The sequence below is a fragment of the Ruditapes philippinarum genome, unplaced genomic scaffold (genome assembly GCF_026571515.1).
Source record: "Ruditapes philippinarum isolate M1 unplaced genomic scaffold, ASM2657151v2 ctg10231_1_1_1_1, whole genome shotgun sequence".
NCBI classification, from domain to species: domain Eukaryota; kingdom Metazoa; phylum Mollusca; class Bivalvia; order Venerida; family Veneridae; genus Ruditapes; species Ruditapes philippinarum.
Genome location: NW_026856401.1, coordinates 5,960 through 33,732, shown reverse-complemented (window position 1 = coordinate 33,732; position 27,773 = coordinate 5,960). Strand labels below are relative to the sequence as shown.

General features: G+C 32.7%; 1 protein-coding gene across 1 annotated transcript; it reads left to right on the top strand.

Moving 5' to 3' along the window:
* Positions 1-4,557: 4,557 nt before the first annotated feature.
* Positions 4,558-22,905, top strand: LOC132746391 (uncharacterized). The gene is made up of 5 exons (XM_060735512.1): positions 4,558-4,622; positions 11,346-11,411; positions 19,165-19,341; positions 19,853-19,993; positions 21,941-22,905. Exons 2-5 carry the CDS (start codon positions 11,346-11,348, stop codon positions 21,953-21,955), a joined length of 399 nt encoding a protein of 132 aa, XP_060591495.1. The 5' UTR covers positions 4,558-4,622; the 3' UTR covers positions 21,956-22,905.
* Positions 22,906-27,773: the final 4,868 nt, after the last annotated feature.

Below are 27,773 nucleotides of genomic sequence, written 5' to 3'. Positions count from 1 at the left end.
TCGCTTTGTTTGTAACCTTTATTACAAATTATTTCAGATTCAGCGCTGTATTATTATTCAAATGATAAGCACCTCAAGACATATAAAATACAACATCATATAATTATAAAACACATGTTAAAATTCCTATAGAAATTATTTGATAAATAATTGTATTGATTTCTTTTCTTTATGTGTGATTTTTCCTAATTGTAAAATAATTATGTGACCTAAAATTATATTTCAAAATGCTTGTTATAACGATGTACCTATTTCTGTACATGTTATGAAATAAACTTTGTTTTGTTCTGTTCTGATAAAGATAAAGATATTTTATTTCGTAAAAGAAAGATGGAAATGTATTAGAAAATATCCCTCCGTGGCTGGTATTCAAATTCGTGACCTCCTGCTTTCAAATATCAACACTATAGACCACTGAGCCCCTATCGCCGCTTTAAGAGGTTGTTCTCATGGTTATGAAGGTAGGAATGCTCTCAATCGTAACAAGAAAAATCACATTCATATTTGAGGCCCAAATTCCTTTAAATAATAAATATATGTCATTTGATGTATGTGTGATTTGTATGATGTGTAGTTGTCAGCCTTTGCTCAAGGCACATTTTTTGTGAATATAAAAACAAATTATTGAACATTAATTGAACTGATAAACTGAACTGATAAACACCAACAGCTATGAGAAAAAAAAATTACAACATGCAAACGTTTGAAGGCTTTTCTGTGTATTTGCTAAAATTAAAATGACCGGTCCTTGTTATTTCATTACTTTGCCATTAAATTGACTATCAAGCATTTTTCCATTTTTAATAACATTACAAATAGCGTACGTAACAATAAAGAAAAAGAAGTATTAGATTTAGAAAAGAAATATTATAAAACAATTATGTGGTTACACAAATTATCACATAATCTTGAGTAACATTTATTTTCATTTAAAGATCAACGTCATCTACATTTGAAGCACATATGTTTTGCACATAGTTCGCCTAGATTTGTTGGTCTTATTAATCTCAACTGCATGTAAATATAAATTAAGAATAAAAAAATGAAAAGAGTAATAAATTTAACTTTCGCGTTATACTCCTGGGCTTCCAAAGTGAAGAAACTACTTGATGTATGTGGCTTCGGGGAAGTATGGCTATATCTACGTTCGGTAGATATTAACGCGTTTATACCAATATTCAAACGAAGATGTTACGATATATATATTAGTGAATGGAGAGTGTGTACGCGAAGTAGCCCAAGTATCATGTTATTTAACAGTATTAAACAAAACTTTGGAATGGCAGATTATTTAACATTGATGGAAAATAAGAAATATAGAAATGTAATAACAAAAATACTGTTGTCCTCTCATTGCCTTGAAATTGAACAAGGTAGGCATAGGAACATTCCTAGGAATGAGCGTCTGTGTAAATTATGTCTTCAACGAACAATAGAAGATGAATTCCACTTCATATTAGAATGCCCGGTGTATAATAACATTAATAATAACAATAATAATAATAATAATAATAATAATAATAATAATATATCTTTATTTAAAGAAGGTTACACATTAATAACATACAATAACAATCATATATATCTTATTTCCAATGTGGCCTTCTGAAATAGAAAACAACAACAACAACAACAACAACAACAGGACATTAGAAGACAGTATATACCACATTGGTACAGAACAAGGCCAAATATGATTAAATTCATTGATTTATTATCATCCAGTAATGTGCATATTTTATACAGACTTGCAAAATATTTAATCAAAGCATTTGAAGAAAGAAAGACTCTCTTAAATACAAATAGTTAATTAAAATACTTAACTTAAATACTGTGTCATATGAAATAACAATTACCAAGTTTGACATTTTCGTTATCATAATTGTATATGAATAGTTAGAAATAGCAAAGCCGAATCTCTCAAATCTATCGAAAATATGTAGGCTTTGTATTTATCTTCGATACATTGATTCATTATTGTATATGCTCTCATTACATACTTTTATGCATGCATGTAAAATATTATTGTTTAATCAATATGCTGTTCGCATACGATTTATTAATAAACTTATGTTCTGTTCTGTTCTGTTTAAAAACAAGAATAATAACTGGCCTGTGGTTTACTTAGTAGCAAAATACCAATTAATTTCTTTGTGCTGACCGTTGATTGACCAGGATAGTGAAGAAAAACATTTCCGCACGAATATTTAATTGTTATTGCATGAACAAAGTCAAATACTATCTCATAAAAATATAAACGTTTTTATAACCCAACGTGACTGTGATATCAATGTTTTAATCTTAGTAACTTTCAGAAGCATCCCTTTCAGGTTAAAACCAGTTATTGTACGACATATTAAGATAAACATGTATATACTGTGTGTCACGTCACAAAATCCTGATCAACATGAACCCTTGATTAATTATATAAGACATTTGTTTACTGTCCACAAATGAGTAGCATCTAATAATATATTACAAATTTATTAGAACCCTCCTGAATTTAGACAGTATGTAATCATGTACCGCCAGAGAAACGTGTTATTAACCACTACACGAACCATTAACCACTATATGAACCGTAACAAGATTTTATTCAATTCTCATGCAAAATTCGAATAATTTCAAACATGTGCTTCTTGGGAGATCATAGATAGATCTATATGACATGTTATTGCAGTTTCTGTTATAGCCTTTTTTCCCCGCCAATTATTGAATAAACGGTTGGTCCCTTGTTGATAAGTATGCTCTTTGATTTTGTAAGCTGTTTACTGCAACCAGTGGAAAATATCAAGAAACGGCATGAACTTGGTTATTTCTAGAGAGGACAGATTTAGCTGAAGTCTTTGCAGGTATGATCAGGTGCTATTATCTTACCACTTAGCTGAATAGGGATAACATTACATTAGTTATTCAGCGTTTGCTAGCACGGTCGTCTGGTAAAACGTAGTTTCTCCATGAAAATAATATTGATTTGAGACATTGAATCTAACATTAATAGTCATTTGCCTTTCACCGCTGATTCAAGTATCATGTGGTATGAGAAGTGGATCACTTGCAAAAGAATTGGTCATAACTGGTTAGATATCGAGGAAAGCCGGTAAGGTATGGACCAGCCGCCGAAATTAGGCAAAAAACCACCATCACCACCAACAACAACAAAAACAACAACAACAAAACCCACAAGCAAACATTAATCTGGATCTTCATTGGCGACAAATTGACAACAAGGACATAACGGGTTTTATTTTGATATTCCGATGATGCAGAAGTCTTGCTTAATAAATACCGTTTCAAACATTTAACGGTTAAGGAGAACCTCAGGGTAGCGATCACTATGTTGCTCTCTGCACATTGTCTGATAATGGTTATACACGTAATTTGTGCCACAGTATTTTACATATTGTTCAGCAACTTTGTACAGAGTGTCATGGTGCAAAAAAATCAATTATTCTCCAATGTTTATCGTCAAAGATTACATATTAAATATTTACTTGATGAAACTGGACTTGAAATATCATGTTTATACGAGTTTAAAATAAATTTATTGAAATTTGTGCAAGATATTGGCATTTTAACAGTTGATCCAAATATTGGTATTGATCCTAAAATTGATCCTATTATTTCTGTATTAACAGTGAAAATAAATTCAGGATCATTTAATTATGATATTTTATCAGTAAACACTGGGCCGGAAGATTAGGTGGTTTTGAGAGCTGGTATTGCTTTAAGTTTGTACATGTAACACCCGAGTTAACCAAATTCATTTTTACTTATTCGGCACAATGCGATCTAAACTAGACCGCCTCCGTGGTCGAGGGGTTAGAGTCGATGACTTCTATTCTAGTTACCTCTCTGGCGTTGGTTCGATCCCCAGGAGATGCTTTGGTAGTTTAGCACGGTGGAAGGTAGTCTAGTACTGGTTTAACTCACTAGTAACGATGGTTAGGAAACTACCCGCCTTTATGACTGAAATACTGTTGGGAAAAGGCGTAAAATGAAACAAACAAACAAACAAACAAACAAACAGCGATCTAAACTGTGTTTGTGCGCCGCAAAACCGACTAAATTGTTATGGAGTTGACATTTCCATTCAACTTTAAATTGCAAGTCTAAACTTAAAATAAATGACCTCTTTGTTACGCTCAGCACATTGTCTCATAATGTATACAGTTTGTGCTAAATTATTTAAAAAACTTTACAGAAGTTACATGTACAAAAATGTAATGTGCATTCCAGTATTTGCGCCTGAGAGATGTTTTTTTCCATTGTTCTTTTCAGCCCAATAAAACCATTTTAGCCACACAAAACCTTTACGGAATGAAATAGAATCAAAGGCAATGCTGTGCAGACTCTATTTCACATATCCACATTAAACTTTAAAATAGCCGCGGACACACTGACTGAAAAACAATGCCATTCCTTTAGTCCCACTCCTGTATTGCGAGATGGATAAAAAATAACGTCACATATTGAAAAATAAAATTGCCCTTAGGCTTTGTATAATTAAAAATTGTTGTCAACAGGTTACAGACAAAATAGATTAATAAATTGAAAAGTCAGTCATTTTAAGAGAAACTATCATAAAACATCAAAATACAATAAACTGGACGGAAATAAAGGTAAAGTGATACTTTTAAATCATTTACTTATGTAAGGAAAGTTAATATTATTTCAGGTAATAAATGCACATTTATTTTTGTCTTTTGGTTTTTCTGCTTTTCAAGTTTTTGACAAAAGTGAAAATTATCACTGTTGTTTTGAGATAACATTTAACTTTTATTTATATGATTTTTTTTTTTTGGGGGGGGGGGGGGGGGGGGGAGGAGGGATAAGCGACTCTTACATTGGCATCACAATAAGGCATATACACAGAGTATTAAACATTTTAGAAACAGATAAAAATGTAAAAAATGTGAATTCTAAATCTAAACGGTTTGTATACTAATGCCTAATATTAATGTAAGCAATAACAATACATGTATTAAAATGTATTTCATAACATACCCATGCGGCTATTGAGTCTATGTAAAAATGGTAATGCACGGTCTTTTATATATTTTGAAGTGGCGTTATTTGCGTTATAAAAACAAAGCTTAAAGATGCTTTCACTGTTGATATTTTTTATCTGGATATGTGATAAATAGAATGTTATATTATACAATTATTGACCAGTGAGCCATTGAATATGATGTGATATTCACCGGCGATAGCCGAGGTCAATATGACTTTCTGCCGGTGAATATCACATCATATTTAATGGCAAACTAGTCAATAATTGTTTTATTATATGAATAGGCTATACATTTTTTTAAATCACTGAAAGAACATGTACGTCTTAACTATACTTAAATTAATGTAAACGTGCACCTAAAAACAACCAGTCTACCATCTTTAGAAATAAATGAATATAAAACAACTCATAAATGCATATGCCGGACGAGCATGTAGACAATAAAAAGTTAGGGCTTGAGCATAGCCGATATAGTATAGTAGTATATTAATTACAAACTCAATCTTTGAGACACCACAAGTCTGCTTGACAAAGAATCTGCCACATAACGGTCTTTACTAATGTCGAACTTCCACCGACCAAGACGTTTCCAACATCTATCATTAACTCCGGAATTGGCAGCTGTGGTTGCCCCACCAGACCGTAGTGAATGTAGACCTATGTTCAAATCCCCCGTAAATGGACGCAATCTACCTATAATACATTCCCTAGCCCTTGAGTAACTTGTAAATTAATTTGCAAGTAGAATTTGATCTAAAACATGACCTGAATAAATAATTGCTATCAAATATAGTCTGACTGGACAAAGTTAAATAACGTCTTAACATTTTATAAGGACAAGCAACAGACATTCCTTTACTTATAACTATTCCATTTCCTAATCTGTATTGGTCAGTCTTACTTTTCCTAATTTTCAGACAAAAATGGTCATCATGAAAAACAATATCGTTACACCTGATTGAACTAAGTTCATCATATCTCAAAAAGCCTGCGAAACCTAATAAAATTATAGACAAATCTCTGACAACTAAAATGTCTGAAGATTCTGAATATTCAGAACAAACGTCAATCAATGTCTTTGTAGACAGAGGCTCTTTTTAGATGTTGGTTTAGAATTGTTCCGTTTAGCATTTTCTAATAAATTCTTTACGAACGAGTTTTCAGTAGGATCCGGAAGTCCTTTTAAGCCATGCGCCCATTTCAAACTATACACAGTTGCTGAAATCACATGATCAGAAGAACGTTTTTCTAGTAAATCCGTAATATATAATGCGACGTGAATAGGAGACGCTGGTAAAAAATTGCCTCCCTTCTCAGAAATGAACTTGTCCGACTTCTTGAAATATGAACTATACTAAATTTTTGTCTTGTCACTTCGTGAAACCAACAATTTTTGTGCCATTTTAACAGGCAAATCACCGAAACTGTCTAACGCTACCCCTGTCTGGTTAAGGTGGTCGATAATCGTGTCCTTGAGCTTCAAACCTGAAAATATATATAAAACCTTCTATTATGTTGTCACAATTCTCAACGCTAAAAGGCATAATTTTTAAGGCCTTCCATCGAAAATTCCATTCTTTCCTCTGCCTCTTCTTGTCAAAACACCTGGCTGAAATTGAAACAAATCTTTAATGTAAAAGTTTTGTTTGTAATTTCGCCATCTGGAAAGATCAAAGGCCAAAAACATGCCGATCTCCAAATCGTTACCACCAGACGCACTTGTCTCCTATTGCCTTTTTAATACATTTACTTACAAGCCTCGGTGGTGGCACAAGCCAATTTATATGCCCTGACCAAACTTGCCTGAAAGCATCCACTCCATTAGTATAACAGTATCTTGACACAAAAAAATAGAATTGAAATTTTGACATTTGGTATTGTAACTATAGGCAAAGCGATCAATACTATGCTTACCACACATGTTTTCGAGCTTGCGGAAAACCCAGTTTTGTACAGACCAGTCATCACTATCACAACATTTGCTCAAATAATCTGCGTCAACATTTTCTCATCTAGGTACCCATAATGGTACTATTTTCATACTATTCTGCCTTCATATATCATCAACCTTTAAAGCAATTTTTTGAAGATATGGCTTAGAACTACCCTTATTCAAAATTATGGACACATTATTGTCGGTTTTCCACGTAACCTGTTGCCCTTCCATGCTTTCTATGTTACTCAGAAGAACCGTATGCACAGAGTCGAGTTCACTCCAAGTAGAACTAAGACCAGTCTCATTTTCAGACTTACTTCCTATGACGTCACTTCCAGACGTACCCTCTACGTAACTTCCGTAACCAAGACCACTGGCATCGCTAAATACCGTACAAATATTACTGCTACCACAGTCACTAAAATCTACGCTGTCACATCTGACATTTTCCATAAGACAGTTATTCATATCTTTTATGTTTTCCTTCAAGAAAATCATTTCAGATAATGCTTTTGAAGTCATAATGACCGAAGCATTCCAGCTTGCTCTTTGATTAATGCATGCATACATAGCACGTGATCGTAAGCTTACAACTGAACCTATCACACATTTCATCGACATCAACTGTCCGACCAAACAAGCTAATTTTCTTACCTTAATCAGCGTTCTGCCGCTACATCCCTGGTCAATTATCGAATTTACTAACCTTACAAAACGAAGCATGCGTTCTTCTGTTACAGATAACACACCTGATATGGTATTCCACACGTATCCCAACCAAACAATAATTTGTGTTAAATACCAAATACATTTCTCTTCTGCTAAAAGAAAACCAAACAGCTGTAAATCAGCTTTAATAAATTGACTTAAAGACAAAGCTTTATCAAATGTCAAGTCTCCGCCCAGACCATCGTCACGAAAAATATAATATTTTGTCCTTTGGAACGCCAGTGTTTCACAACAGCTCTCATCACCTTAGTGAATATGTAACCTGCTACAGAAATACCAAACGATAAAACGTGGAAAACATAAAGCTGTCCATCCCACTCAAAACCTAAAAAGGTACGATGAGAATCAAATATCATAATATGGTGATAGGCGCTCTTTAAATCGAACAAACATAGAAAATTGTCTTTTTTAAACAGTTGCTTAGCAACCGACTGATCCTCAAAAGTAAATTTATATCTAAACAATGACATATTTATATGCCTGCAGTCTAGTACTAAACGCGGCTTACCTGACCTGTTAAATGCTACTGTTAATGGAATAACAACATTTGGAACCTTTTTCACCACGGATATACAACCTTTTTGCAACAGCTTATTTATCTCAGATGTTACAATCTGAGCATTATCTCTAGCAGATTTGTTGTTCTTTAAAAAACCTTTTCAGGAATTACTTTAAATGGTACTTTATAGCCGTTTTCGATAACGTCTATTTTGAAATTACCTGCATTTGCCCTTTTCCAATGTGTAAAATTATCTCTAAGTCGACCAACAGGGGTCATAACTCTTGTTTCTACATTACTTGTACTTTGACTGTTAAAAGTTTGCTCTTTTATTTAAACAAAATCGGATATTTTTTCTGAACAAGAAAATTTACTTAACTGGCTAACACTTGAATCATTCGCCTATGTAACCTTGACCTTGCAATCTGCCTGCCAATGACCCGGCCTCCCGCACCGGAAACAAAGCCCTTGTTTTCGCCCGAGTGTCTGAATCCGAACGCCAACTGGAACTGGAGCAGACGTTGTAGCCGTCGCATCCCTTGATAAGGGGTAAAACGCCTCGACTTTAAACGCCTTTCTTGGCTGGCTTTTCGATCCGCCTGCAGCTGTGCTCGATACATTTTCTTTTCGTCATCGGATCCTGCTGCAAGTGGATGCGTTTCATATTCTTTAACCACACGCCATCCTAGGTCGCTAGAATCGGCCATTTTTTTTGACGGTACCTTAAAGTGTCCATACCTTCAATAACTTTCTGTGTGGCTTTCTCCGCTTTAGTCGATCCGCTAGAAACCAAGTTTTCGAGCTCGTTCCTTGCTTCAGCCAAACTTCCAAGCACTTTCTTGTTAAGCTTGAACTGTACCTCGTTTCCCCGCTTTCGAAACTGATAATTGTCACATGTATCCAATTTTAGCTTTAATTTTTCAAGCTGAGTTTCTGAGATACGTTTTTGAGCTTTAGTCATCGTTGTCTCAAACTCCAACAATTTGTTTGAAACTAGACCATCTATTCTACTCAACAGATTATTTTCTCCCTCTTTATTGTCCATTTTTGCCACGTGGTCACCCAAACTTATAAATTTAATTTTGTACTAGCGAAACGCGCGAAACTTTCAAACTTTTGTTTGTTTTGTTGAAGCGCGGGAAAAAAGACGCACGTGGAAGGCGTGCAACAACTACGCTAACGTTGCGCATACAAAGAAATTCAAGTTTATACTCATCATTACGGTGTAACTTTTAACTAAAATAGTAAATTAATGATATTTTAATCGAGAAATATACCATAAAGAACAATACGCAAAAAATATTTTTTGATAAACACGCGTAATTAACAGTTTACGATATATGCTCTAAATCTATTTTTAGACTGGGAAAATCCAATTTAGCCAGTGAATATGATAATACACCCAGTGAATATGATTGTATAAAAAGTTCTGTTGACTACTGTTTGGACCAATGAGATTGCAGCTATATTTAGATCATATAATATTCGTATATAATTCAACTTGTTGAAAAAAAAAAATGCTATGCGCGTCAGAGTCTCGCATAGATATAATTGTTTTTAACAGGTAAAGACTCTTCTAGGGATTGCAACCAGTTACAGGTAAATCGTAAACTCGAGCGGAGGTTCAATTGATACGCGAGTATTCGGTAGAAATTCTCTTCATATTTTTAAATCGAAAACATTAATATTGTGAAAAAATAGAATTTCTTAAATAAATGTCCAATGTCAACTTAGATTTAATGAAAAATATCATTGCAAATATGCGAAAATTTTGTTTATTGACAACCCTGGTTAGCGTCATAACAAGGCAAGCCAATTAATAGTTGTAGAAGTGTAGATGTATGCAATAGATTATAACGTTAACAATGTCGTCGCTTATATAATATTCGGCCAATCATTACAAAATAACAAGTGCGTTGCCGAAATTTATTCCGAGGTACTTCTAAAACGGGCCGAAATTTATTCTGATTTATTTCTAAACCGTTTCGAATGGCTAATTTCTTTCAAAAAGTAAGATGTTATAGATTACTAGTACTTGGACCCTTATAATTGATTAATATATATATTTGTTATTTTCAAGGTACGTTCCTCGAGTTTCTTGTGCAAGTCAGTTATGTGTATCAAAATTAGTAACGAAATTCGGTCGCTGTCGCATCATTCTTATAAATTAACCACCGTTTTCGTTCTCGTAACTGCTTTGACAGAAATGGAAGATAGATGAAAAATGGTTATTCATCTTAACCATTACCGCATGAGCATTCTGTGAAAAATGGCTGTTTTCATTGAAAAGTCTCCCGTTACAAGTTCAAATTGCTGAAAATTAAAAAAAACTATAAAATCTGCTACAATACTAAGCACTCAAACTTAACACACATGTTTACTGGACCATTGTCTTTGTACCAACATGCTCAGTCTTAAATTTCCTGTTATCATGATAACGAGGGGACATCTCAAAATTGCCAAAAATCACTATTTTGCGTTGATTTTTTCCATCAAAATTGATTTCAAAGTGCTGCATCATTAAATTGGATAGAGATAGAGTCAAAGGCTTGTCAGCGTTGGTTACACCGATCTGGGGGCATTTTTAGCTTCTCATAAGTACAAAATCTTTTTGGCGATGAGGGGGCTGTCCCCCTTTAAGCCCCCGAACAGAAGGGGCACATCCCTCTTCTGACAACCCCCTGATGTATCTTTTGGATAGGGGACGACGCCGAAAAAGTGGTCACTAATTTAAACAAAAACAAGTAAACAGCTATTGGGGTCTAAATAAGGCATTTTTTTCATCATTTGAGACAAAAAAGAGGGGGGGGGGGGGGTAAAAACGGCGTTAAAAGGCGTGTATATCTGGTAATGGGTTAAACGTCCAAAGTAAAATTTCGAGCATTGACTATTTGATCGGAAGAATGACTGAGTACTTGAGTACTGGAATCGATAGGCGTTGTCATCCCTAAAAAATCTGTATTGGACCTACACTTATTTAATATCGCCTACATGTATTGTATTGCTTTTATCATTTTTTTGTGAGTTAGCCTTCAAATCACGAGTTTATGAATGTTTAGTCTGTCTAATAAATTTTAATTTATAATACAAAGTAACAGGAGATCATACTTTTAATTTGTCTCTTGAACTAACACTTCTTTTTCATATTCACTTGATTTTTTTTCCAGATGAATATTAAAATAGTTGTGGTAGTTGTTCTAAGTTTAGTGATACTGATTTCAGCAATGCCAAATGTAAGTATGTCTTAGTTGATGTTTTTACTTCGCTTTATAAAACGATGACACTAGTCTTAAAATTATCCATTCATGTGCCTGTGTCATTTTTATTCTCCCCGAACCGCCGCTTTGACCGTCCGTCCGGACACCCGTCCATCCGTCCAGGTATCAACATGAAACTTTGTAGATAGATAAACCTCATTGAATGGAAGTGTAGTGCAAAAGAACCATAACTTTGTCTTGCCTAATTTTGGAGTAATTGCCCTTTGTTTATTTTTACACTTTGAACTTTGTCCGTGACATAACTCTAATACTATAAGAAATAACAACATGAAACTGTGTAGGTAGGTAGATCTTATTGAGTAAAAGTGCAGTGCAAAATGAACCATAACTCCGGCTTGCCTTATTTATGAATGATTGCCCTTTTGTCCATTTTTACACTTTGAACTTTGTCCGGGACATAACTCAAAATTCAATTCAATTCAATTCAATATATTTATTGCATAAAACATGTGACATATTTATAGCAACAAATTTAAGTATATAAAATTACCAATGGATAATGTATGGGTTTTATCCTTATTTGTTTATAGAAATATATATTATATATATTCTGAAGAGTTATTATATATAAGAATTTTGTTTTTTTTCTTTAACATTAGCATAATATATAAATTTACATAGATTATATATTTTCGGTTAGTTTCACTTAACAATATTTGAATATTTTTATAGTTAGGCAGGGATAATAAATACGTTTTAGATATACTACGATTTCTCAAATTTTGGACATATTAAGTAAAAAATTTGTAGATATTCTATATATTGTATTAATCTATTTATAAACTAGATATCTCTCCGTCTAGGAATACTTAGAGCGTCCGCGTTTATTGCCAAATCATTTGAGTATATCTATATTAAATATCCGTTAAAGATATTCTAAAACTTTGTTTCCTGAATAAAGTCGAGATAACTTTCTAATTTACTATTCATATTTAAATAAACAATACGTTTCGATTACGAGGAAGAGTTATTTATTGATGAGTTACCACTGTTGGATAATACACATCCAATATCCGTTTTTTAATCATATTTACGTTAATTTGAAATGTTAAATTGATTTTGCCATAAGTACATTAAACCGTGATTATAAAGTATTTCTTTAATCTGACTAGCCCAGTTATTACCATTATATGTATTTTTCTAATTCAGCATCCCTCATCAACATATTATAAGTTTAAATAAGTGAAGTGATTGATTATCCAAAGTAATTAGTTTAACCAAGTATTTATCAATATAATTTTTCGATACACATTCATTGGTGTCCTCCTAATTCGCCGTATAGAGCATCTACGTTTTGTTGAGCGTTTTACGCATAGAACTTTCCTACAAAATTTCGTATGTACAATCTCAATATCTGGTCCAGCGTGATGACCCCATACCTCCGCACAGTAATTAAGAGTAGACATTACAAGAGAATAAAAAGATATATTTTTTGGGATACAGGTAGTTCTAATTGGTTTGTAAACAATAAATAAATTGTGAAGTGAAAAACTGAGCATGGTTGAGGCGATTCTCTGTTGCGTGCGATTCAATTCCCGTTTTTAAACAAATGAATCACCAAGATTATTTAAATGACTAACGATGTCAATACGCGAGTTACATATATAAAAAATCAATATATGTATGACGACCGTTTTCAAATATCATTATTTTGTCTTACTGACGTTCAACCGAAGTCTCCATGTATCTACAGTAAGTTTGTAAATCATTTAACATTGACTGTAAAGATTGAGGGTCATAAGCAAATAATGCACCGTCGTCAGCGAACAATAATAAAAATATTTTTACGTCATCAATACTTAAAATAACCATTAAGTTACTATTTATATTTTCTTACAATAATCATTTAGGAAAAAAAACAGAGTATGCTACTAGCTGGGTCTCCCTGCTTTACTCCAATAAAGGATGTTATCGGATCTGAATTCTTAGATTCATATCGAATTACTGATTTTACAACTAAGTACATGGATTTAAAAGCTGTCATAAGTTTAGTTGCTTACCGTTGCAGTAATTAATTTTTGCCGCACATTACTCGATCTATTTCGATCAAACATTTTTTCCCAGTCTAAAATGTACATATAGCTTCTTTTTCATTGATAATGTTCGGATATAATAGCATGAAGAATGAATACACAATCATGGGTTGATTTTGATTTTTGAAAACCATATTGGTTATCTATTAATATTGAATTTCGTCTGCCCATTTAGTAAGTCCTAGTTATTACATTTTAGAATAAATTTTAGATTAAATATTATTCAATTGTGATTCCTCGAAAGTTTTTTTGCTTCAGCTGTTCCGCCTTTTCGAAATCGAACTATTATGCCTTGTTGCCAAGTTTCAGGAAGATACCTTCGGTGAATAATTTGTTATATAATTGAAGTAAGAAAGGGAAAATAATATCAAAAGAGTGTTTAAATACTTCGGCTCATCAAGTGATCTTCACCCCGGACTTTTTGAATTATTTTGACTGTAAACAGCATATTTCAATTCCGAGATAGTGAATAACGCATCTAAACAATCATTTGGACAATCTGTTCTTGTCGATCATTCAAAGTTATAATCTGACACAGGTTGCGTTCCATATAAATTATTGAAATGCATATAAAAATCGTCAAAAGATATATTATTTGACCCCGTTATTTTGTTTATATTGCAATTAAACGTCCTTCCAAAAAGCCTTTGGATTTGAACTTGCTAATTTTGAAACGCGTTTACCCTCGTTTACGTTTAAAAAAGTTTTTTACATTTATTCTTTACACTGTTATATTTTTTTTTTTATTTCAATAAATATTTTTTTATTTCTGTTGTTTTATGTCTTAAATAGTAATTCTTCGCTACATTGAATTTTCATTGCGGGCATTGTAACACTCTTGATTAAACCATTCTTTTTTTCTTTTGAAAATTTACATAAACTCGGCTTATTTATTTTCTGTTTTTACCAAAAAACACTGAAAGCATGTTCTTGCATATAAACTGTGAATTCTGTTCGACCGATTGATTCAACGCTTGTCAAATGTAAGTTTTGCAACGATTTGATCTATATTCGTTTTGTTATCTATTAAAGTCATCCTAAATAATTCAACACAGCGTTTTATCCCATGCAATATACGACTCGCCTATTCGGTACTACGTCATCACGATTCGGACGAAGGCGTGGTTACATCGCAAATGTATATGTATAGCGTTATGGTCTGAAAACTCGGTCGTTTCATAATATCAAAGAGGGATATCATATCAAAGTTTACCCGATGTGTTAAAAATAATCAACTGTTGACAATCCATTATTACCGATAAAAGTAAAGTCACCTATATTCTTATCGCTGTGAAGTCGGCCGTTACATATAATAAATTTGTTGTCTTACACATTTGTATTAATCGTCTTCCATGATTATCTAATATTGTGTTTTGTTTTGCTCGAATTTAAGATATGTACTCATTATCTATAAGATCAGTATTATCATCTATAAAATCTATCATATACTATAAAATCAGATTCCTTAGATGTTCTAGAGTTAAAGTCGCCAGTGACAAAGACTTGACCTTGAATGCAATATTTTTCAATACCTATTTCAATCAATTCAAAAAAATCTTCTTGATTGCGATTAATGACTTTTGAAACAAAAGGAGGAATATATGTACAGCAAAATAAATACATCCGATATTAGAGTTAAATATAGATTTACATAGTTTAAACCACATAATACCACACTGATGTTCTTCTATAAAGTTTTTATATAAATATTTTTATATTCAGATTTATAATATATTGTAATTCCACCAGAGTAGCGTCCTTTACGTGTGGTTATGAGATTTGTTTCCGTACAAATGATGTGCGTTATATCCTTGAATATTCAGGTTGTAATGTGTTTTTTGTTTGTTTCCGTACAAATGATGTGCGTTATATCCTTGAATATTCAGGTTGTAATGTGTTTTTTGTGATAACCAAGTTTCAGTTAAGATGTTTTATGTCATGTTTTTTATTAAATCCACAAAATCTGGATCAGCGATTTTCTTCCGTACTAACCCGTTGACATTCCATGATAATAAATCAAGTGGGTTCTCTTCACGACCTTCCCTATGATGTGTTGTTGGTATACTGTGATTTAAATTCAATGCCATTGATGAAAAGCTTTTCTCCTATGAATTTTAACATATTTCCCTTCCGTTTCTCAGCGTTAAAGATAGGATATAATTTTTGTCGAGCTTCGCGCCATTCTTTTGGAAGCTGCACCCCAACTCCAAAATTATTTGCTTTCATGTAGTCTTTACGTCCTAAAGATGCCTTGCGTATTCGTTCCCGGTCATTATAATAGTGGAATTTCACAATTATGGGTCGAGGTTTCTTGGATTTGCGATCATTGCCTAGCCTGTGTGCTCGGTCGAACCACTATATTATCAGCTTTAACTTTCAATACGTCCTTAATGAATTGTTTGACAAGAATCTCGCACGCTTGCGTTTCAAGGTCTGTACTTGCTGCCATATGTGATATTTCTTGTTCGTCAGGGTTCCATGCCGATGTTGTCATCACTTGTAGCTCCGTTGAAAGTATCCGTGTTTTACTTTGTGTAGACAAGACTGGGATTGGTGCAGTTTCTGATATGCCATAAAATATGACATTATCCCTCATACTACGGAATTTCATTCTCGGCCACCTTAGCTTGGATTTGAGCGTTGGTGCATTCAAGGGCTTTTTATAGTATGTTTCATAGAGTTACATTTTTCTTAAAGAGTTCACATCTGTTGTTGTTGTACTCAATTCTAATGATTGCCTTTCGTATCTGAATTAATAAACGAGTTGAGCTGTTCCGTATCACTGACCCGCTTGTCTATGTCACTGACTTTTATCGATAAATCACTGAGTTGAGCGGTCATCAAATTAACTGATTTTTCAATTCCATCGATTTTTAGAAACACTTGTTTTTTATGTTTTTTATGTCATCTGACATGATTTTAATGTCTTCCATCATATCAATTGCCCACTGAGGTGGAGTGGCAGCTGGTGTTATCCCGAACTGAGTTGGTGACGGTTGCATGTATTGTCCTGGAAAAGCCGTTGTGAATATCCAATATTGGTCATGTTACTCATATAATTCATGTTAATTAATGGAGAACCATAAACAAAGTACTCTGGTTGTGTATTGTTTTGGTTTTGGTTCTTTACACGTTTGTGTGTATTGTCGTCCGCACTATCGTTCAAATCTGATATCGACGCACTAGTTAGACCCGGTTTTAGAATGGTCAGTATGTTCATCCGTGCGTTCAACACATATGTCAAATAATGGTGAAATTTGTTTTCGCTTTTTCTTCTTATTTTGCTTTTTATTTTGATTTTTCGTTTCCACAGACATGATGAAAATGTGTTAATATACCTTTTTATCCAAAAGTTATTCCAAAATTTATTTTAATTTACACTTAATTCCATCTATTTGTAAGCTCGTAAATCCCATGCTTTCTCCATTGATCACGTGACATATAACATTATTCAAAAACTACATCTACATGTTATGTGCGATTTCATGAAACTTTGTAGATGGAAAGAAATCATTGAGTAGAAGTGCATTGCAAAAGAACCATAACTCTTTCTTGCCTAATTTTGGAGTTTTGCCCTTTGTTCATTTTTACACTTTGAACTTTGTCGGTTTGTCCATTACATAACTCTAAAAGTATAAGAGATATAGACATGAAACTTTTTAGGTATAAAGATCTCATTGAGTGGAAGTGCAGTGCAAAAGAACCTTGACTTTTTGCCTATTTTTGAGTTATTGCCCTTTGTTCCTTTTTTACACTTTGACCTTTGTCGGCACATAACTCTGAAACCATAAGATGTATCAACATGGAACTTTATAGGTAGATTGATGTAATTAAATAGAAGTGCAGTGCAAAAGAATACTTACTCTGCCCTGCTTAATTTTGGAGTTATTTCCCTATGTTCATTTTAATACTTTAAACTTTATCTGTGGCATAACTCTGGCACTACAATAGGTATACCTATGTCCAAAACCTATTCGGGGGGGGGGGGGGGTATCACCCGGTTCAACCGGTTTTTGTTTTGATTGTTTGTATTAAAACATAGGTATACAAATAGTACTTTGGAGATTTAAACAGAACGCTGTAAAATTTATGATTAGTTTCATAGCACAATGAAATAATAATAAAATTGTTAATGTTGTCATAGTTTGTATTGATCATGCATTGTAATTATCTTATTCACATGTCTACCCTTCTTTTGCCTTAACTTTATTTTGAATGTTTCACAATGGTAGGATACTACGACAATACTACGATAATAAGATGGAAATAATATTTTTTATTTTAAGAAATCGTTTGAGAATTTGAAATAATGTGGCGCACCAAAGATTGGCTTCAGAACATGATAAATTTAAAAAAAAAACACAAAAAAAAAAAAAAAAACAAAAAAAACAACAAAAAACCAAAGCAAAACAAAAAAAACCGCATTAGTTTCTGCCTTGAAAACGATATATTTAGATTCGGGGTTCAAATGGATTGGAGCATTTAAGAATAGAGAAATGCATCCCGTTTTCAGGACTAATCTAGGTAGTCGACGGATGTTTACAAAAAAAACCTATCCAAATGTAGGCATTTTGCAGGTGCGCGATGACGTAGTATCCTACCATTGTATTATTGAAAAATATTTTCAAACGGGAAATCTATAAAAACATTTTCCTCTGCAAGCATAACTTGTTTTGAAAAGACAACAAACATTTTTTTACTGCGCAAAATAACAAATTACAAAATTCCGACAACATGCGCCGGGACACAAAAGTTTTGTTGAAATCTCTCGAAAAATGTACGAAAATGTCGGGGAAAATTTAAGAATTTGCACACTTGCCCGATTATCTAATTTAAATACTCTTTTAATCAGACTATTCATTTGGAAAATTTGGCTTTTATATTTCAACTTGGTTACAATTGTGTAATAATGCTTCTGATGAAAACTGATGTCGGTTAGTACGTAATGCACATTATTGCATATGTTGCTATAATTAGTAATAAAAATGCGTTTCTTGTTTTTGAATATGACTTGCGAAAATCCAGTATTTGAGCAAGTGTGTCAATAAGCCATATTGGCGCACTTGCCAAGTGTGCCAAAATCCCATATTGAGGCTATTTCCGGTCATCAGGTACCTGTTGTCTAGTGACGGCAGAACGTCCGCGCGTATACACGTTACGTTATTGACAACGGCATCGCAAACAAAATGCCGTCGAGAGGACGTTAAAATCCTTGGTGAATCGCTTGATGGATTGAGATAATTTATTCACAACAAGGGCAGTCAGCTGACATTTATGCTTTTGTGGAAAGTATGTAAAACCATAATACAAAAAAGAAAGTCTTAAACATTGCTGCGGAACATATGCAATAAAGAGGTCATTACATCGGGCAAGTGTGCCTGTAGTCTACATTGGCATACTTGGTTCAAATTTGCCCGAGGGCGTGTGCCAATATGGACTAAAGACACACTTGCACCATGTTAAAACCTCTACTAATAAAACGTCAAAAAAAAGTAGGCAAAATATTGTCATTTTTGATGTTTAGTGGTTTAAGCAACGCTGACATAATAATGATTTAAAATGAAAATCGGATTATTGTTAACTTGATTGTATTGATGAATAGCCATTATTTGTGTATAAAATGTGTATTTTTATGCATTAAAGATTCAATTATATCTTAAATTGCTCTGAAAAAGGGAAAGAAGTATGACAAGAGCCTCCTTGAGCAGTATATTGAACTCTGTGAAGATCTTGAAAAAGGAGATATAGAAAACACTGAAGCAAAATTTGATGATGTGTTTACACAATTTAATGCGACATGTACCGATATATTAGCACATACTGAGGAAGAAGAGGCCATCGAAACGCTTGCGGTATTTGTAGTATTAGCTTTTGTCGTGTCTTGGTGCATGTAACATGAATTATATATTCATAGAAGAATTGACTTGATATATCCTTAATGTCATAGCGTCGTTCAAGCACGCTGCATCGCTTGTTTTCAATGTTATACCGGTTTTACAAACACTTTAATGCCATTCGTTCAAATATTACATTTTTTAAACGATTATGCCGTTTTCTTACATTTTTCTGCACTTGGTCACTTTTTCTCGTTTCAGTCTTTATACAATTCCAACTCGTGTATCATATATTTATTAAACAAGATTCATGTTACCGACAAGTTTATTGCAGGTTTGAGAAAGCAGTCACTTTGCAAAGTACTTGATATGTACATAAGTTGCTACCTGTTATATGATAAGAAGATAAACACCAGTTATTAAATTTCACAGGTTATATATAAATGTTAATAATTTACTTATTTAAATTGGATTTTTTTTCAACGTTATGTGAATAATAAACATCCTTCTTTTTATTTAACTTTTATAGAAAGAGGGTAATAAAGGCGGTATAAAGGGAGATGAAAAGGGAGGAAAAGGAAAAGGCGGGAAGAAAAATAAAGAAAATAAGGCAGTGGAGAGATTAATGACAATTTGTACCTCCATCGACGTTCAAAATTATCTTGAATCAGTAAGTATCATAATGTACATACTTATTACGAGGTTGGTTGAAATCACGCTAGTTTCTTCACTTTTTCTTTAATTTATTTTAAATGCGAAACAGACTGCCTATTATAAATTCAATGTCGCTTTTTTGTCGCGTTCAGAGCTATGTCATCTAGACATGGGATTTCATCGGCTTCAATCGAGCAATTGTCCTCAACCGAATAACAGCCCAAGAAATAGTACATGAATTTGATCCTATGAAACTCCCATACTTTGGCGGGATACTTTAAAAGCTTCCATATTTAGCCTTTTCAATTTCAAATCAAGGTATCCAAGTTAAAATATGAACGTATATGATTGATAAAAACGCTTAAGTGCCGTAGTATTTTTGCGCAATATGCAAATTAACTGCTGAAACGATTTACCGCTGTCGAAAAAGTAGGACAGCAAATTATGCTATAATTGAGGTTTAAGCTCAATAGTTCCTAGAAATTATAAGTAGGAAATAAATATTTCTCCATTAAACAAAACATTTTGATTAACAGATCAAAAGTTTTTCGTGACTCAGCAATTCTAGAATATTTGACGCATTATTAAATTAAAGAGGAACTCTTTTCGTGACGTTGTACCGCGGGCTAGCTGAATATATGCTAGCAGTTGTGAATAAATTAGACTTCAGTACTAAGGTTAGTATTATAAATATTTATTTTTGAAAATGCAACTAACAAGAGAGTTTTTTTAACACTTAACCACCCTTGTTAATATTTATGGAAGGAAGCTATAATATCAGTTTTACTTCCGATTCTTGTGTTTTGTTTACATAATTTTCTAGGTCACGATATGACTTAACTATGATAGATTATAATAGCCTTCGATCTGCAGATAACACTATTCTAAAATAGATTTTACCCAATCACCACTCCATCATTTCGGAGTACACATAATACATGTAATAAATCAGCGGATATTTACTTTGTTTACATGCAATACTTTAAAGGAGTCCGAAAGTCAGCACAGGTGATGGAGTGGTGATTTGGTAAAATCTATTTTTAGAATAGTGTTATCTCCAGATCGAAGGCTATTATAATCTATCACAGTTAGCTCATATTGTGACCTAGAAAATTATGTCAATAAAACACAAGCATCGGAAATAGAACTGATATTATAGCTTTCTTCAATAAAGATTAGTGTTGAAAAACTCTCTTGCTACTTGCATTTTCAAAAATAACTATTTATAATACTAACCTATTGTACTGTAGTCTAATTTATTGACAACTGCTAGCATATATTCAGCTAAACCCGCGGTACAACGTCACGAAAAGAGTTCTTCTTTTATTATTGCGCCAGATATTCTAGAATTGCTGAGTCACGAAAAACTTTTGATCTGTGAATCAAAATGTTTTGTTTAAATGAGAAATATTTATTTCCTTCTTATAATGTCTAGGAACTATTGAGCTAACACCTTAATTATAGCATAATTTGCTGTCCTACTTTTTCGACAGCGGTAAATCGTTTCAGCAGTTAATTTGCATATTGCGCAATAATACTACGGGGCTATAACGTTTTTATCAATCATATACGTTCATATTTTAACTTGGATACCTTGATTTGAAATTGAAAAGGCTAAATATGGAAGCTTTTAAGATATCCCGCCAAAGTATGGGAGTTTTATAGGATCAAATGCATTTACTATTTCTTGGGCTGTTATTCGGTTGAGGACACTTGCTCGAATGTAGCCGATGAAATCCCATGTGAAAATGACATAGCTCTGAACGCGCATGAGGGTGCGTCCGTCGCAAAAATGTGTGAGTCATTTTGGTTCAGTTTATTGGCTGTTAGTTGTAGAGTATTATTGTGTTATTCCTTATTAGATGCTATATAGTACAATTTGTAAAGTTGAATGTACACTTGATATTTAATGTTTTAAAGATATGTGCTTTGAAGGTTAATTATAGACTCAATTTTATTCTAGTACAATGGAGGATAAATCTGACAGAAACTTTTCTAAGGATGAACAACGTATATACTTTTATCTTACTCCAAATTTGACTTCACAGACAAGTAACAGTACCAAAACACCTGTGTGAAAATATTGAAATTACAATGGAAAATGAAGAGGACTACATAAATGTATTTGTTCATTTAGACGAGTTAACCTCGGCTTCTGAAAGCATAAAAAAGACAAACCTTGCTGTATTCAAATTGTCTAAAAAAAGTTCAATATTTCATTGATATTTTAAGAGTGTAAACATTAAGTGATCAATTCTAGTTTAGATCAGCTTATTTTACTTTACAAAAAGCCATCGTTATCCTCTTGTTTATTAAATTAAATTGTTCTATTGAAAATCTATAGTTTTTAATTATTTTTACTTACTGAAAAACAAAGCTTTGCGATACACAAAATGATCATGTTAACTTTGCAATATAAATTTTGACGTGTTTGTTTAAAATTCTTTTTTTAAATATTTTTTTAATAAGTATGTTATCTGTTTTATTTCTTGACAAACACACTTAAAGTGAACTTTTAGGGTGATATTTTTTACAGTTACCGCACATGAAATCAATGAGCAAATCTGCCTTCGTATTTGCCAGAATCATCCAATGAATTATTACTATTTCTTGGCAAATAAGTAAACAGTTCTAATCGTGATAGTGAACATATAGATATGGAGCATTTTTAAGCACCAATCTTATTTGGTGTATATCACTGTATAATGCAGAATATATTTACATTGATATAATATCATAAAAATAATGTTATTCATAACAGAACTTTTAAATATTGCAAACATTTTTTTATAGATACAGGTTGGTTAGTTTTCATGTGTCTCATAATTTTTATTTTAAATAATGTTGTTTACAAGAAAATATTAGCTAACAGGTCTCATTCTTGGGACAAAACATACTTTTTATGTGGTGTTATAATTAATAAGTGTATTTTGTTTTTCGATTTAATTGTAAAAAAAGTTCTTTGAAAATAAAATATCAAAATTTTCTTGTAAGTTTGTTTTTGTTTTCAATAAAGTCCCCGGAAAAACAATATTTTGAAAAAGTAAAATGATAAGTGTACATTACTGTGATATGCAAATTAAACACACATGGTTGTTATATATATGTTAACCATATAGCAAACTGTGTTTGTTGAATGTTGTTACATGGCCATGTTGGTAATAATATTCAACATTGTCCACATTTAAAAAGCGTCTTAGTTCATCAATTTTAAATTTATGGGATCGCGAAAAGTATGTATTAGGAAGATGAAGATAATGTTATATTATTTGTACCAAAAGAAACTTTAGAAATACATTTGAAGCTCCAATTTCTGGCAAGTTAACAGAATATATTTCTTCAAAACAACTTTACCAGTTAGCCTGAACACTCTTCTCTTTAGACAATAAAATAAAAAGACGGACGTCCGGCAATGTATTGTTAAGTCAATTTTCTTATCCTGTGATTTTTATGCCTTTACCACCAGTTATAAAGTAGAATCTAACACAGGCAATATGCAAAAACTAAGACATAATATGCAAAAGGCATTACATGGACTTAAATTCAGGATATCGAAGTCCATTATACTTTATACAGATACTAACATTACTTTGTATAAGTAATGCCCACGTTACTCAAAAGATCTTTCGATGGTTTTATTATGCATCGACTTCCAAATTATTATACAATAATTGACATGTTAGTCATCATACTTCTGTCGATTCTACTAGAGTAACATTTTCCTGAGTCAAATCTAAGGCTTTGTAAAATTAAGGTATTACCATCACCAGAACAAGTATTAACTTTTTTTAGATAGAACTAAACGGTTCCATGTATGATTTGGTTCATAAATTTGGTATACTCTCCCAGAACGTTTATCAGACTACACAACTGGTCCTAGAATTTCCAAGATGTCACTGGAATAAATTGTTTTGTCTAAACTTCTACGAATATATGAATATCCATTTTCAAATCATTGAAGATATATCTATGTTTTAAGCAACCATGTCCTGGATTATATTTGAACAAAACTTCACTTTAAGAATTATTTCAAAAACGCTAACTTATAATTGACCATTGTAATTTTTATGTATAACAACGACGTTCATGGCATAATATGGCCCCCTGTCGAAAATAACATTATAAAGCTTTATAGTTATAGGGTAGAATCATAATCATTTAAGGAACAAATATTATAATATACATGTTACAAATATGTATATGGTAAATGAGTTTAAATAATTATCTCCTACAAGCTTGTTCGTGTACGTTTTCATTAAGAAATTATTCATGATTGGTAGCATATAATTAGAGAACAAAATTTAATGATAGAAAAAACTGGTAATATTTGGTTTGATAGCATTTTTATCAGTTATACAGGTCTATGATTTGGAAAAGTTTCTGATGCCTGCAAAGATATATACCTATCTTTTTGCTAAATAACACGAGAGTTATAATAATAATAATAATAACAATAATAATAATAATAATAATAATAATAATAATCAGCAATATAATTACGACAAACACTTACAAAATACATATCATTATTGTGGATTAAAAATTATAACTTATGGAAATTAGCATAAATGTAATGTTTCCCAAATAAGGTCATTTCAGTCAATGTCAGCCTTCATCTATGTTTCAAAAGGTACCCCATTGTAACATATAAACACCACATTTGAAGAAGGACTAAAACGGCGACATTCATATTCAGGCATTAATCGGCCGGTGTGACAGTTGGCATTTATCAATTAACAGTGTAAGCATTAAGCAGGTGCCAGTATGCATTAGGCATATTATTCTTCCTTATCGTTATAGAGCGCTTTATACATTTCAGACTGTAATTGAAAATGTTTTATACATTTTTGACAGTAAGCAATTGACAGTAAGATGTTGACAGTTTACAGTAGGCAGTTGACAGTAGGCAGTTGACAGTAAACAGTAGGCTGTCGTTTATAGCATTCCGTATCATTATGATTTTACTTTTCTTGATTTATTGCTCATCTGGAGGCATGCAGCTTATCCGTACAGTGTACTGTTTATGTAGCTGATGTTTCACTGCAAAATGATATAAAGTTGCTAAACCTAAACCTAAACACAAACCTAAACACAAACAAACAAACAAACAAACAAACAAACAAAGTATAGTATAGCATAGTTGACAATTGCGACTATGTTATATTAAGTCTGTTCGTGACAAAACTGGAAAGACTGTAAAATAATGAAATGACTTGTTTACCCTCTTACGCATAATGACAAAAAATATCATAAATTAAAATAACACATAGAAATGTCGTCATTGTAATCTACTTATCATTGGATTATAAAGAAATCGTGATTATCTTAACGTCAACTACCACAAATGCTTACCATGCCAATCGCATAGGGAACATTCAAAATGCTGATATAAACAAAAGCATGAAAACTTTCAAATTACATCTTATGTATTTTTGAAAACAAAATAAGGAGTAGTATAGGGGTCTCTTTGGCGCCACGAGTGCGCATGCGCGGCGGCCATGTTGTTTTCTATTAATAGTAACTCATTTGCATAGAAGAAATGACCTCACTACACAGGCGCGGCGGCCATGTTGAATAACAGACGCGCGGCGGCCATTTTGAATTCTATTTTAAGACTGACATCATCACGTTATAAATAGAAACGCGAATAAAAAAATATCTCCCGGAAGTATACGGAGCTGACTCGTATACACGATTTAGGGCTTGAATCGCGCACATTGAGGGTCAGGTGCTCGGCCCTAAACGGAGAGATGACAAGATAAAACAAAGAAATAAAAAAATTATCTTATTATCAAAACGTATCAAGTAGTATAAGTAAATGAATTGTTTATAATAAAAAAGTAATTATAACATATTTAACTATCATATAGATTTATCCATACACGAATTGAACCTATTTTAAAAAAAACTATATTGATGCAAAAATAAATATATAAAACGAAACCGATCTTAGGGCTTGAATCGCGGACATTGAGGGTCAGGTCCTCGGCCCTAGACGGAGAGATAATTACCATCATGACAGATAAAAGAAATGTTTGTAAATAGATACGTACTTAAACATTTTAATTTATAAAAAATAGTTTTTTAATAGGTTCAAAATAATATAATTGATACAAATATAACTCGTTTACTTACCTACATTTAGTAAGGAAATGACTGTCATAGCGTAACGTTCTTGTAGACTGCGCCATGATCTATTTTTAGTCGCGGTATTTCACAACCACCAGGAGCTATTTCATCAGCCCCACGCGGGTGTCAATGAAAAAAAAAGGCATTAAGTACAGTCGCCGCTCAGTCTAGATTCACAATACCTAGCGACACTATGTTGAACAAAAACCCTTTATCCTTCGTTACTAAATATAACTTTTATTAATCACAAAAGAATCTATTATCCTTTTCAAACGCAGCGACCGTCAAGTACAGTCGCCACTTAGTCTAGATTTACAATACCTAGCGGAACTATGTTGAACAAAAACCCTTTATCCTTCGTTACTAAATATAGCTTTTCATTAATCACAAAAGATTAATAGAATTGACGGACCTTTTTTGTTACGGTTGATAAACCGGAGGGGATGAATTAATTGAAATATGGACCAATGAAGATGGTTTTATTTTTACAACGCATCAATTATACAGATTCTGCCGAACTAAGGCGTGTTTGGTATCAAATGAAACGTCTTAAGCCGCTCTTTATGAATACGGACTAAAATCGAAATTAAAATCACTCATGCGTAAAAATCATTAAATAACTAAAATAAAGCTTACCCCCAGTCTTTACTCCTTGCCTATCAAACTATTTATGACAAGTTACTATAGCCTATCGTTAAACGGTCCAGTTTACGACAGGTTTAAACGGTATTGCTATTTTTGATTAGCCAATGAAATTGAAGAAACGAGGTTTTTAAACCATTTTTTTTTAAAGTTCATAAAACCCTTAGATTTATATGCCGTTTGAAAGATCTCTGCCAGTAGATACAGAAAATGTATTATTATATAGATCTATCTTTTTACTGTTTCTGAGATAGGAGAGTTTTCAATATGGCAGACAAAATCACTCATGCGGAAAAACGCGCATCACTTTTTCGTTTATGAACGAAACATAGTCATGTTTGTTATCAAATTGAAGGTCTTGACGAGTACATTCTGACGCTGGCGATAGTAAAGTTCATACTGGAAGTCAAAATCACTCATGCGTAAAAATATATATTTTGGTTACTAGAGCAACCGAATCCGATATGATTTTTAATTTGTTGACTACCATTGAAAAGAACAGTTCATTTTCCTTAATGTACACCCACATTGTCGATTCGATTTTCAGCCGTTTTTTGAGTTATGACGCAAGAGCGATTTTAAACCCTAAATTGCGAAAGTCAATAAAAACGTTACAACTGTTTTCCAATCGATTCATCTCGTCGCACTGATAAAGAAAATATATAGTTTTAATGGGTTTATTTTTACCGTTTTTGTGTAATTCGAGTTTAAAGTCACCGGAAGTGACGTCACAGAAATTTCAAAAAAATCGATTTCTTCGTTATTACTTGACCGAATATATACGTGTTTGGTAATCGTTGGAAAGCATTTTACCACACTGTTACCTGACGCTATTTAAAAAGCCATTGGACCGGAAACTGAAAATCACTGAAGCGTAAAAACGTGTTTTTCCTGTACCACACGCCTGGACCGATCTTAGGCGGTGTTTGTATCAATGAAATGTCTCAAAGCCGCTCTTTATGAATACGGACTAAAATCGAATTAAAAACACTCATGCGTAAAAATCATTAAAATAACTAAAAATA

Bases quoted from the DNA above. Each gene is read 5' to 3' on its own strand.
- LOC132746391 (XM_060735512.1), top strand. From the start codon at position 11,346: ATGAATATTAAAATAGTTGTGGTAGTTGTTCTAAGTTTAGTGATACTG. The intron at 11,412-19,164 runs GTAAGTATGTCT...GCTCTGAAAAAG, and splicing joins TGATTTCAGCAATGCCAAAT to GGAAAGAAGTATGACAAGAG. The intron at 19,342-19,852 runs GTATTTGTAGTA...TAACTTTTATAG, and splicing joins AGGCCATCGAAACGCTTGCG to AAAGAGGGTAATAAAGGCGG.